General features: G+C 47.6%; 2 protein-coding genes across 2 annotated transcripts in view; one reads left to right on the plus strand and one right to left on the minus strand.

Annotated features, from left to right (window-relative positions):
• Positions 1 to 1,109, plus strand: part of IGSF3 (immunoglobulin superfamily, member 3) — a 69,819-nt gene extending 68,710 nt beyond the window's left edge. Inside the window, exons 10-11 of the mRNA XM_010005485.1 lie at positions 45 to 103; positions 859 to 1,109. Of these exons, the coding sequence (XP_010003787.1) occupies positions 45 to 103; positions 859 to 1,109 (310 nt within the window). The remainder of the gene's footprint in view (positions 1 to 44; positions 104 to 858) is intronic.
• Positions 1,110 to 5,253: 4,144 nt separating this feature from the next.
• ADPRH (ADP-ribosylarginine hydrolase) lies at positions 5,254 to 13,582 on the minus strand. The gene is made up of 3 exons (XM_010005486.1): positions 13,264 to 13,582; positions 6,553 to 6,913; positions 5,254 to 5,641 (listed from the first exon to the last, which is right to left on the minus strand). Exons 1-3 carry the CDS (start codon positions 13,559 to 13,561, stop codon positions 5,254 to 5,256), a joined length of 1,047 nt encoding a protein of 348 aa, XP_010003788.1. The 5' UTR covers positions 13,562 to 13,582.
• Positions 13,583 to 13,920: the final 338 nt, after the last annotated feature.

Raw genomic sequence — 13,920 nt, forward strand, 5'->3', positions numbered from 1 at the left:
TGCCCCGTCCATGTGGAGGAGTGGCTGGTGGACCCCAAGGGCGTGTGGTACCGGCTGGCGGAGGAGGAGTCCGGGACAGTCGCCGTTCACGTGCAGGACACAGGTGAGAAGAGGCGACCAGCTTCGTGAGGGCATGGCCCCAGCATCCCCCACATCTTGGGTTCAGCCAAGGGAAAAGCCAAGGAGTGAGCAGGACTGGGTCTCACCTGCACCGGGGCAAGTCGGTGGTGCTGGTGCTTTCCCAGTCAGCTTGCTGGCTCCTCGCCCAAGCTCATGGGCTCGAGCACCTGAACTGCATTTAGCTCTGTGCTTGTGCCCCGTGCCCGTCGGCATTAATGAATCTGATCCACCTGGTGTGTCTCAGGCCAGTGAGGGTGGACATTGCTCCCCACTGGGGTTTAGCCTTTCCTTTTGGAAAACACCCTGGAAGTTGCATTAGCTCTGCCCAAGGCTGTGGTACAAGGGTCTCCTCCCAGTAACTCTGGAAGCCATTGGATCATTTAGAGGCCCCAGAGATAACTGAGGTCATGAGAGTTTTGTGGGCCCTTATGGGAGATACCCTGAAGTGCTGTCTCTGTACCACCACTGAGGGAAGTGATTCTTTGCAAGGCTCCCCACATTTTTAAGGCATCAGCCCAGGGAGGACTATAGTACTCCCAGAAGGAACTCCTGGGGAGAACATGCCAAAACATGCCCTGCAACAGCACTTTTCTTCTGCTCTGTTTTATATTGGTATTTTTCTTGGAGCCCCACCTCCTGCATAGACACATATTAATGAGCATCATGTTTCTGAATAAGTTTATAGGCTGTGCGTTGCAGAGAAGCTGTGATGTGTGACCATCCTGTATCTCTTTCCAGGCTCTACCCTGCAGTCTGTCATATGCTCCAACGACGCCTTGTTCTACTTTGTGTTCTTCTACCCCTTCCCCATCTTTGGCATCTTGATCATCACCATCCTCCTGGTGCGGTTCAAGAGTCGAAACTCCAGCAAGAACTCGGAGGGCAAGAACGGGGTCCCCCTGCTGTGGATCAAAGAGCCTCACCTCAACTACTCTCCTACTTGCTTAGAGCCGCCAGTCCTCAGCATTCACCCAGGAACCATAGACTAAAGAGTCAGAGGCACCCAGGAGGACATGGAGAGAGAGAGAGAGAGAGAGAGAGAGAAGCAGAGACACACCAGGAACCCTAAGGAACAGAGTGTTTTTTGTTGTTCTTGTTTCATTTGTTTCAGTGTCTGTGCTCTGGTCTGGCAGCTGAGCTCTGCAGAGTGCCCAGCTGGCAGAAACAGGAAGGTCCCAGGCTTCCTCCAGCAGTGGGAACACACCCTCTCACCCTGATGGACGAAGGGTCCCTGCACTTGCTGTACATAGTGGATGATGTTTCTCTCAGATTAATTTTGCTCCCATCAGTTGCTGTCCTTTGGGCTCTTACTTTTTTGTCGTAATTTCTTTTTCATATGCTCAAAGAACTGAACTGTAGGCTTCCTTCCCCCTCCACACAGAGAGGAGTTCCTGGGGGTATCTGGTCCTGGGACGATCTCTTTGAAAGTAAATGTATATGCTTTCCAAGACAGACTGTGGTTTTCCTCCTCAGACTTGGTGCCATGGTGAAGGTCTTTTTCCAAGGTGCACTGAGCTAGCTATTCCCTCTTCCAAAGCAGGCAAAGCCAGGTGACCTCTGGAGGAGGATCAGGAGGTCCATTGCAAAGACTGTAGCCTCAGCATCTTCTTGCCTCCATCTTAGTGCTCTGTCAGGAGAGGCCAATTCACCTTTAGGAGCGTTCCCCCATCTTGGAGAGACTGACTATTCAGTGTGCTTGCAGTCAGGACAAAAGCAATTTAGTTTGTCTCCAGGAGATGAAGGGTGGTATGGAAGAAGGACAGCTGAAAACCCTGCCATTTTGGTAAAAAAGAGGGTCCTCATATGGTTCAGCTCGCCAGAGTCATACTCCTCCCTGGTGTTCATGCTGGCACCTCTGATGAGGTGGGTCCCCTCTGTGCCTCAGTCGCCTGGGGACCTGTGGCTGGATCCAGTTGCTGAAGACTTCAACATGACCAAAGTAATGACTCTAGAAAGGGGGAAAGAGGAAGCTCCATGAGTTGGGTTCACAGCCTCTGGATGGTGCAGCAAAAGGAGTCCATTTGTAGCCATGCCACACAGCAGGGACATGCAGTTAACCACGTCATGAGTTTCCTCACAGCTTGCGCTGCTTCCTGACGTGAGCTTGGACAGGTCAAGGAGCCTGTGCTGCATTGGTGCTGTCACAAGCTTCCCTGTCCTCTTGGGCTGAGAGGAATGTTCCCCTGCATGTGTTTGTGCTTCTGCCATTTGTCATTGCTGGGGCTTTAGGAGGAAAAATTTCTCCATAAGCTCCTTCTCCTGGCTTTTCTCCTAGGCAGTCACTGTGGCAGGAAATGCTGTTCTTTCTGTGAAAGATATGGCTCTTGCAAACCAAATCAGGGCTCTTGCCACATGCGGCACTTCAGCTCCTGTACCCTGTAATGCCAAGCACCCCTGCCCTGTCCTGTGGAGGAAACCGCCTCCTCCCCAATATGCCCTCAACATTGTCTGGCGGAAGAAAATGTTTGCCAAAAATGGCCTTTTGTTGTCTTCCTTGATGTCTTCCTGGCAAATCCGGCCATTTTTTTTTTGCAGGATGGCTGAAGCCAACCAGAGCGGATGGGTGCAGCCACAAGAACACACCCCACCCCAGCCTCGTGTTGGAGAGGTGCCATACCCACAGCCACTGTCCTCTTCGGGAGGATTGGAGTGCTCTTGGTGAAGAGAAGGGGACCTCAGCAGATGCTCTGTAGCACCCGTCAGTCAGACCCTGATGCCTTGATATTTCAGAGGTGGCGAAGCCTCAGTTGGGAGATCTGCACCATGCATCTTTCTCTCCCAGCTGAGAGAACACTCACGTGGCCATTGACTGTCCCATGCCACAGCATTCCAAGTCAGCCACCTCTGCTCCTCCACCAGAACATCATTGGTTTCTTCTGCTGCTGGAAAGCCCCATTTTCACTCATCCCTCTGCAGAGTCTGCCTCCTCAAGATGTAACTGCTTACCGAGTCCAGCGTATGCATATCACACTTCTATACATATGTATCTATCACACACCCACACACTTGTTTTCCCTGTCTAGATAAGGCTCTGTAAAGAGAGGAGTGGGATGAGAAGTGAATGGAAATGAAGAACTGAGGCACAAGCAGCAGCAGCTGCAGCCAGTGGGTATTGTTTTGTAAATATATTATTTCCTGTACATACTGCTCGAGGCAGGAACTCCAACTCTTTTCAGCTTTAAAGGAAAAATGAAGTCAGCAAGAGCCGTTCTTTCCTGAGAGCACTGTGCTGCATCCAAGCCACACTCCTCTCCAGCCTGTTTGACCTGGAGCAGGGCTGTCCTGGAGTGGTGTCCGGTGGCCCTGTTCCCCTGGTTGAAACAGGTCGCAGCCCAGCCCAGCAGTTCCTGCACCAAGTGCTGGCTTTCCTGGGAAATGACTCCCGCGGTGGTCCCTTGAATGTACTTTGCCAGGGACATTTCTCGAGTGCTCTGGCATTGTGTTGCCCAGACTCAAAACTTCTGTTTTTACAAGGCAGACTCTTCCTATAACAAGTTTTAACATGAAGCTTTTCAAACCACTCTCTCTACTATAACTTTCTAAAATGAACCCAAGAAAAAAGAGAGAGACCCTATCCATGCATGATGTGGAAAAATGTTTGGGAATTATTTTTTTTTAAAAAAAACAAACAGCAAAAACTTTGTACTATGTTGCACTAAAACATGTTTTATACAACACACCTGAGAGCTGTAGTAAACTGTTGAAATTGTGAATCCTATTGCTGCTGGTTTTTATCAGATTTGGGCCTTCATTATGCCTTTATGTGCACTCCCTGCATAAAAGTGTGCTGAACTTCTAAGCCCACTCCCTTTTTAGGCAGCCTCTCCCTCTCCCACCATCCCTATTCCCCGATGCATCAACTCTCCTCCCGCCTCCGTAGCACATCTCTCTCTGCCAGGCTGGAGCTTGCAGAAACTTTGCACCCCCTGGCTCTTCATACTTCTCCCTCACATCTCTTAATTCATCCCATAATAGAAAATAACATTTAACAGAGGCATGTCAGGTCTGTTTATTGAATGGGACACACCATTTTTGAAATTGCTGTGAAAATAGCAAGTACTTTCCTGTGGCATAGTCTGGGTTTGAAGAAAAAACATTTTTTCTAGAATTATCCACAGCAAATGTTAAGCAAATAATCTTTAGTAACCTTGATGTAAGCAGAAGAATATAGTTTATTGCAGAAGTTGCTTAAGCTGATGCAAAATGCAACAGTTTAATTCTTATTACCCATATTTAGCTTGAATAAGGGTTTGGCCAGTAGTCTTGAAATCCCCCGTTAACTGAGTTAGGGAAGTAGCGTGATACATTCTTACCTGTAAAGCAAACATGCTGTGAAATTCTGCAAAATCCACTGCTGACACAGTTGTCAGGTTGGGATTGGGTTTTTTCCCACATTTATTTAAAACAAAGATCCTCTGCTAAATCCTCTGCTAAAATAATTGTATGAGAAAACTCTTTTGTCCCTGTGCACAACTGGCTGTTTGCTCCCTTCACCCCTCGCAGGTTGCTGGGCTGCACCTGCTGTAATCTCTGTGCAGAGGTTCTGTAATCTCTATGCTGTAATCTCTGCAAGCAGAGGTTTCAGCTTTACACATGCTCGGTGCTAGATGGCCAGCAGTGTCCCTCGACACTCCCCGTCAGCAGTACAGGGTGGAAAGCATGAGCCAAGCCATCATGGGTGCACCAGGAGGCATCTCTGCCAGCCCATGCCTGCCATCTGCAGCCAGGTGTGCATCCCTCAGCCCCTCTGGCATGCTCATAGGGGCAGGAACCTGCTTCGGGGCAGCTTGTGTTGGTTTTGCTGCCTGTTCTGCTGCTGGAGCATCACTAGCAATGCTGCAGTGGGTGCCCCCGCTCCCCTTGAGGCCCAGATGATGTGCAGCTGCCATGCTGACGAGGAGGGATGTCTCAGGACTTGGCTGCTGGAGAGACCGACGCATTGTTGCGTGCTCCCATCCAAGCCCCTTTTAACTGCTTTTCCCCCACAAGCTCCAAACCCAACACACACAAACAAAGCAAACGCTGCTCTGGCTTATGCTCGCATGCTTTAATCAGCAGGTTTGCAAACTGGGTTTGCAAATCCTTGAGTGAGCGAGCGTAAGCACTCCCCTGGGGGGCCCTGCTGCCCCCCACCTAGGCAAGGCGGTACAAGTCCTTGGCCACCTGCTCCAGACGGTCCCTGTACTCTAGGTGGGCGTAGAGGGAGGCGTTGACCCCCCGGAAGCCGTGCATGGCCCCCCACCAGCAGGCTGCGATGGCGGCGGTGGAGTCACTGTCCCCTCCATGGAAGAAAGCCCGGTGAGCCAGCTCCTCCCAGGAGTCCCCTGCACCCAGCAGGGCATCATAAGCAATCATAGGGGCGTCGTGCCCACTGCTGCCCCCCCAGCCACTATAGCTGAGGGAGGTGTAGAACGAGTCTCTCTCTTCCACGCCGTACTTGGGGGGGAAGGTAGGCAGCGAGACCCCATCTGATATGCCCCTCTCTGCCAGGTATTTTCTCCATTGCTCTTCAAAGTAATGCCTGCAAAAGAGGAGATGGGATGGAGGGGCTGTAAGAGATGTCCTACAGCAGCAGCCTGTTCGTGAGCTCCTCGCAGGCGCTCCAAGTGCCAGCTGAAACGCGCCACGTCAAGAGCCCCGAGCGATGGCTCGGCAAAATGGAAGGCATCTCCTGTTCATCAAACTAGGGACATGATTTACAGTAAGAAGCACAAGGACGTGTTTCAGTGAGTTGAATTTCCCCTCCCTCCAGCCACATGGGAAAAGGCAGCCCCGCACCTGCTGCTGTCGCACCACACAGGATTCAAAGGCTCAGAGTGAGAACTGAGTCATCCTCCCAGATTCAGAGTACCTCTACCCCTGTCTGGGTGTGCTCCTGCGCACAGGGCCACTCTGAATCTGCAGCCAGATTTGGTTATAACTTTCAAACTGAGCTCAGCCCTAAACCTGGCACTGCTCCCTGGCCTTGCTTCCCCATCTTCTTCACAGTTGCTTGAGATGGCAAGTCCTGCTACCTCATACTGGATACAAAAAATGTCACGACTACACACCCCAAGCCCAACCTGACCTTTTTTTTTTCTTTTTTTTTTTTTTTCTGAATTGATCTGATCCCATGGCAAACATATGCTTCTCTAGGAGTTTATCATAATGTGGTTACTTGGAAGCTCACCCTCTCATACATGAGGGGTTTTTTTTTTAATTGTAACAAAACCTGACCCTAGGAGCACAGCTCACCATTGCTTCATGTTCTCCTCCACGAAGAAGCCCGTCCCTGGGGGACTTCAGAGACTTTCTGAATTGATCTGATCCCATGGCAAACATATGCTTCTCTAGGAGTTTATCATAATGTGGTTACTTGGAAGCTCACCCTCTCATACATGAGGGGTTTTTTTTTTAATTGTAACAAAACCTGACCCTAGGAGCACAGCTCACCATTGCTTCATGTTCTCCTCCACGAAGAAGCCCGTGTCCTGCACGTAGGCTTTGGCCCGTGGCAGCACTTCCAGCAGCCTCTTCCCCCAGGCCGGGGGGGGCTCTCCATTTACTGCAAATGCTGTGAAGAGGGCTGAAGCCAGGGAGCCCAGGTAGCCGGTGGGATGGTGGTGCGTCATTCGGCCGCTCTCGATGCTGACTTGCACCAGGGTGTCCAGCTCGGAGGGGTGGCAGAAACGCAGCCCGATGCTCATGGAGCGCATGGCAGCACCACAGCCTCCTGCCTGGGGGCTGAACGGGACCCTCCAGCCATCCGGCTGCGTTGGGTCCAGCTTCAGCGCATTTTTCACACACATGCTACCTGGACAGGAGCGGCAGAGCCCGAGAGAGAAAAAAGGGAGAGAAATGAAAAGAAACAGAAACACGCATCAATGGGGAACTGGGAATGAATTCCTTAGCTCGGGAATGAAGGGAAGTCAGGCAGGGTAGCAAGAAAGGAAGCGTTGCTCTGTAAGGGATTTGGGCTTCCCTGTAAGAACATCAGTTGTCTGCTCACGTTTCTTGCCTTAAATTGCTAGTGCATCCTGCATATCACCAAGCAAACCTGATAGTTCCAGTTCATTAAAATAATTCAAAGGTCTAGGGGAGTAAAAAAAAACATTTCACTGCTGATTTATGTAGTTTACACTGCTTATATTTACATTTAATGTTATTTAAAAACTTATCTATAATACATACTCTATAAATATTAAGTATATGACATACACATACATCAAGACAGACAGATCTGGAGGGCTGTCAGATCACATCGATCCTGGATCCAAAGCGTGCCTAAGTAGCTCTGTGTTTTCTCCTGACAGTTGCTTAGCCTCTTTACAGAAACATTTAAAGACAGTGACTCCACATGCTCCCCAGGAATCTTTCCCACTGTCTTGTTGATATGACATGTTTTCCAGATCTCCTTCACTACAGTTTTAGTTTGCCAGAAAGCAATAAATGTAGTACCTCCCTCACCACAACATCGTCTGCCTAAATAGCTTTACTGTACTCCTCTTCAATAAGTTGAAAAGCAACTGTACTAGGCCAGACCAAAGGTTTGTCCAGCCCACTAGCTCATCTCCAAACACAGCTGCTAACAGGCAACTACAGAAAGACTATAAAAAATAAGGCAAGTACAATATTCCCCCAAGACCTGCCTGGCTTCCAGCAGACAGAGGAGCACAGCCTGCTTGAGTCAGAAGATGGATCCAAAACGCAGTGTTCAATAACCCCCAGTGCACCTAACCAGCAGGAACTGGTCTACTTAGCTTGAACCCAGGCATGCCTTCAGACTCCTTTAACATCGCATGGTAACCAGAGCCACAACTTTGTTAATGCAAAGCATTTCCTTCTATTTTAAACTGCCATTTGACAATTTCCTTACATTCCCCTCTAACTCTTACATTACAGGAAATAATGACTTTTCATGCTCCACTCTATCCAAGACACTATGGTTTGTTTCTCTTCCTCAGTTTTCTCCTGCTCCGAGCTGATACCATGGTCTTAATTTTACCTCTCCTGGTAGGAAGCTGCACCATAACTCTTCCTTGCCCACTTCCATCTCTTTCAGAGTTTTGCTATTTACTTTTTAAAGAAATTACTCCACTCCTTCCAGTGCTGCTGCTTCAGAAACTCACTTGTTATTCCAGCACATTCATAGGATAAAGCCACCTGCAGAAAACGTCCCAATTTCAGCTCAGCCAGCTTCCCTAGCCAAGACCATGAAACAAGTTTTGAGAACTAAGTGCAAATGTTCGTGTGCAAGGAAAACAGGTTTGAAACATTAAATCATCTTTGATTCTCTTCTACCTTGCCTTTTTCTCCTAGTCTTCTCTTCTGGCCAAATCTTAAATATTTCTTTTCCAGCAGAAAGGTAAATAAAAGGCAGCTTTCAAGCAGCATCATTTAAGTTTTAATGTGTTGGAGAATGGTGAAAGTGGACTCCAAAGACCAGTCTTCTAACCACAGTGTGTCTAGTCTTCTCTCAGACACACACGGTAACAGCAGCAGTTGACATGCTCATGCACCCAAAATTAGACCATTGCTCCTCAACTTTGGGGCCTAACCAGGAGAAGTAACTGATAAACTTGAAGGTGCTCTGTTACTTTGAAAGTTAAGCTAAGTAGAACAGAGTAGGGAGGAAGAAGCCTGGTCATATAACTCTATAATTAACTCTACATATATTAACTCTACATATAACTTATTTCATATAACTCTACAACACAATTACCTTTTGGTGCAATTTGATGACTGTGATCTGGTAGCTTCTTAGGTACTGCCCTAACTACTTGGCAGAGCTGCTCACTTCTGCATTTTAATGTATATGCTTGGCAGTGGTATATGGCAGTGTTTTAGCTGCATATGGCATTTATAGCACCCTCGTAACCGAAATACCACACCCAAGCTCACTTAAGGCTGGCTTCTGGACATGGGCTAAAAATAAATAATGGCTGATGTGAGGAATAAGGTCATGTGGATCCTTTCCTAGTTCTGGTCTCAGTGTCTTTAGCATACTTCTTTTCTGACAGTCTTGTTACATTCTAGGTTTATTAGATCAGCGCAGGACGTAGCCCTCTGTGCCTGGCTCCCCATCTCTGGTTGCCTCAAACTGAAAAAGCAGCTCGGTCCTGTGGCCCTTGGGCCGTTTGCGATGAGAACCTGCCAACAGAAACCAACCTTGAGAATGCACACTGCTTTAGCACATCTCCCCCATAGGAAAAAGTGGCTTGCTACCCACATCAGGCCACTTTAGCTCTCTTGATTTCCCCATGGCATGGCCCAGGCACAAGACAGACCTGCTGTTTCACCAGCCTCATCCACACCTGCATTGCCAGCAGAACACCAGCCTCTTGTGTGACGCCACCGTGACACTCTTCTCAGCAGGTGAGACCTGCTGGTTTTGTGGTGCCACACAGCCAGACAACCCCTGGATCATTCCTGGAGTTCCTTACCCATCCTTCTTCCCGGCAATTTACAGAGTGGAAATTGAGGGAACATGTTTCTCTGCTGGAAGAAGCTATAGGCAGAGTGTTTGGTGTGAGGAGCACTGGGCTGTGCTGGGACTGATGGCCACCAACCTCTTAACTGAACAGCCTGGGAGTTTGTTTTTATGATGTGTCAAAGTGGGGCCACGTTCAGGCCTCTAAATCTGCTTTTCATGCAGTTCATTAATTCAGTGCTGGCTGCTATGCATCAAAATCATTAAATGGTATCAGTATAATGTCCAACTTCACAGCGATTAACAGAAAACTGAGGCATTTCTTCAAAAATCTTACCATAAAATCTTACCATGTTACAGTTACAACCTGTAAAAGGACATTAAAAAGAACCTGTCAAACAAAGCCTCATTTTCAGAAAAGCTGTGCCTTCTACTTTTATTTGTATGTTCCTGGAAACACTGACCTTCTGCCAGGAAGACAAGAGGAAGGGGAGAGACCAAAGGGACTAGGACAATTTAAGATCAAAATCTGCATAACAAAAGCAAAATGAACCCTGTAATCTTGCTTGTGAGAAAGACATTTCTTTAGAACATGTTTGGGCAGGTTGAGAGCAGGCAACTCTAGTCCTTGATAAAAAGTGAGATTATTCTTGCATTGACTGCAGTCAAAAAGAAAATGAGGAAGGTGGCAAAGATTAAAGCTGTAAGGAAAGAGAGGTTATTATGCAATTACAATTTATTTGCATCTTTAAACCTGTATTAGTTTAGGAAATGATTAATGATAACCTGCAAGTGAAAAAAAAGTATGAAAAAAACAGTACACAACAGTGAAGACCCTTGTGATTTATGAATTATCACCAGTATTATCCTCATTTAAACCATTAAATATTAAAGCAATTGAAAGCCAATTTAGGAAGACTAAGCTGAAATAATGTTGTCAGGTCTTTTTTAAAAAACAAGTTCAAACAAACTGCTGCAGGAGTTTTTGAATCAGAAAATTCTCTTCTGGAAAGGCACCAAATCCTGGTTAGGAATCCTTTGTACTAAGAATAAGAAATTAAAAGTAACCTGAGGAGGGTACTGGTCTAAGGAAAGAAGAAATACAAGCAAAAAGCAGTGTCTGAAGAATGACAATCTGGAAAAGTTTAAAGTACAACTGGACATTATTTCTGGAATAGGCTTCCCTTCCATTTCTTTAGACTATGAGCACAGACAACAGTTATTTGGGATAGATACACACACACAAAATAACGTGAGTTAAAAGAACCATATAGTGGTAAATAATCACACAGGGAGAGGACTTGGAACAAAAGACAGAAGGTTTCTTGAAGAGCTGTGAAGGCAGATGTAGTTGTACCATGAAAAAACAAATGCGGCCATGCTTGTGTCACTTAATTAATTGGCTTTGTTATCTTAGAAGAACAATGAATGTGGGGCTGTGGCACATCACAAAGAGCACTAATAGATGCAGGAATTAACTTGCCATTGAATGAAGAAAGCAAGTTCTCCCCTGGGACTGCAGACTTGAGGGACCCTGTCTCACAGTCTGGTCTGGTGACTCATAACATTGTGAGAATCCCTTTGGTACAGCAGGTTTTGGTTTTCAGCTCTGGACTCCCTTGTGTGGGTGGTCAGCGTGGCTTTCCCCCACTGCTCTGGGGGAATCTCTTCTCTGTTGGATGGAAGTTGCAGCAGCAACTTTTCACTCTCAGCCTGAAGGGCTGCAGTTCCCCGGCGAGTACTTACGTTGGCCAGAACAGCATCAGCTTGGGTTACATTCTTAGTTAAAATCCATTTACTCTGAACTGCTGAAACAAGTTATTGACACTCAGCTTTTCTCATTAGGATTTGTCAATATGGCATAGATTCCAGATTGCAGACAGCCTTTCAGGATATGGATTATGTATGCCCTTTGGTAGTACGTAAGTAGGCATTAAACTGTTAAATGTCAAGATTTAAGCTTTCAGAGCCCAGCACCTTTCCTGGGGCTGCAGCAGGAGCACTCCAGAATGCTGCTGCAAGAACATTCCCAACAGACTTCCATTTTTTACAACTTTACTTTCCCCACTTCCCTCAAAATTTTACAGCTTCAAGTGTCTATGGACCTACTAAAGAAGTTGCATTTCTTTGTTTAGCCAGACAACCTGACCTTTCCTTGTCCCTCAGATTAGTGTCCATAGCAAATCTACTTAAAAATCCTTCACTTCCAAATGGGAACTGCTTTGGGGCATACTGCAGCTGTTACTCATAGAAGGACTGTAGCAGGCTTGCTATTATCCTTAGTTATTAATTACTAACATTGACACCACTTTATGTTCTCCTTTTCACCTCAGGTTTTAGTCACAAGCTTAGACAAGAAGGTAAAAATAGCTTTCAGGTGCTGTCTCACTGCCCTCTGCGGTTTGTCCACCTTCGCAAGCCCCATCATCTGGGGGACCTACCCCAGTGTGTCCCTTGTAAGCTCAACCTGCTGACTCCTGCTACCTTGGCAAGCATCAGTGCCCCTTCCTAAATATTTTGTTCATTAGGCTACTCCAACAATTGAGACTATCTGGATTCAAGAATAACGATAGCTTAGTTCTTTAAACAAGGGTCACTGTGGAAAGGTAAGTTTCCAACTGCTGGAGTTTCCAACCTGGTTTGCCTTGGAAATGCACAGCTGTGTCACACTATGCTCAATGACCCTAAGAGAGCAATGCAGGATTTGGCCTTTCCCATGTTTCATGTCAAGTCAGAACATTCTTGATATATTCTGGCCACTCCAAATAGCCATGTCTAGGCAATTTATTTTCAATGTACATGCTCTGCATAAGATTGCTGAATTTGAGTGTTTCCTGGATACTTCATGCTGCCCAAACTAGTCAAATTAGAGGCCCAGCCTCAGTAGCTCCAGTTTAAACTGAATTCAAGAACCAGAAGGGGCTGGGCCCGTGGGAGCACAGAGAGAGATGTGCCCCTCAGGAGAAAGCTGGGTCAGCAAGCCTGGGTGAACTAGGAACTACAGGAATACATTGCATACACTGCCTACTGCAGCCTGTCATGTCACCCTTCCTGAATCCTGCCACAAACTGCCAGTGACCCAGCCTCGGCACCACTGTGTCTATGCAGAAAAAGGAGAAGTGATGGAAGTAGGGGGTTCAGAAAAAAATATTGTGGCCTGACTGTCCTGGCACAGAAAGTAGACATGCAGAGCTACCAGAAGGAGACTTTCTGCTTAATAAACTTAATTATTCCAAGGAAGGATCTCTGTGCCTTTAAATTAACTTTTATGTGTAATGTATTGAATTTATTATGAGAAGTTCTGTATTAATTGTTTAAAAGTGTTGCTTTAACACAGCACCTCAGGGAGCACATTATATATGGCTGAATTTGCATTTTTAATCCAGAGTGTAGGAAAAGGCACATCCCCAGTGCAAACGCCAGCATCCCTCCCCTTAGTTCAAGACCAGGCCTCAAAACACTGCTGTAAGAATGTTTTGTAAATGTGGGCAAAACAGAATCTTTTTCATCTAGTTGAAAGAAACCCAAACCACTTCACAGCTTGCCTTACTCTGTCCTCTTTAGTTGATCCTGAAAGATGTACTCGTTGTGGAGAGCTTTTGCCTTTACATGAAATACAGCTAATGCCATGAACAGCCAAAAGCAGAGACAGGGCCAGCCTCAGCTCCAAGATGGAGGAAAGGAGATGTCAGCTAGAGGACAGCCCTGCCCAGACAGCATTATGGAGAGATTACCTGGAGCTCTACCCTCCATGTCATTCATGCACTCCTTGTAGTTCTTTGCGATCAGGGAATAGAGATGGGCTAAACTTGGGTTTTTCCCAGCAGCTACCAGGGCTTCAGCTGTGGCCAAGTGCATCACTGTGTCATCGCTGACCTTCCAACCTCGGATGCTGATGTTGCCGAGTCCCCCCATCTCCGCCAGCTCCTTGTGGATGGCCGGGCCGCTCCGCTCGAACTCCCACCGCCCGTTGCAATAGCCCAGCGTGTCACCCACCGTGCTCAGCACCACGGCTGCCACGTACTTCTCCATCCCCTTGGGGCACCAGTTTTGCCCCAGGGCTGTTTCCACGCAGAAAACACTTCTGGGGGGAAAGAAAGAGACGGAGATTGTAAATGCATTTTTTTACGGGTCGAGTCTCTTTAAGGAGGGTGGGTGCCTGGTGCCCACCGGTGTGGGTGTGGGTGTGCGTGTGTGTGTGGGTGGGTGGGTGTGTGTGTGGGTGCGTGTGTGTGTGCGTGTGTGGCAGCCCTTTCCCGGCCGCCCAGCCGTGTCCCCCCGGGCCAGCAGCCCCCGCATTCCCCAGCCACGCATTCCCCATCAGAAAGCTCCGAGGCCGAGCAGCGAGCGGCGGGGGTGCAGGGCCCGGCGCCCGGCACGCGAGCGCCCGC

This window comes from Chaetura pelagica, unplaced genomic scaffold (genome assembly GCF_000747805.2).
Source record: "Chaetura pelagica isolate M959 unplaced genomic scaffold, ChaPel_1.0 scaffold39, whole genome shotgun sequence".
In the NCBI taxonomy this organism is placed as follows: Eukaryota; Metazoa; Chordata; class Aves; order Apodiformes; family Apodidae; genus Chaetura; species Chaetura pelagica.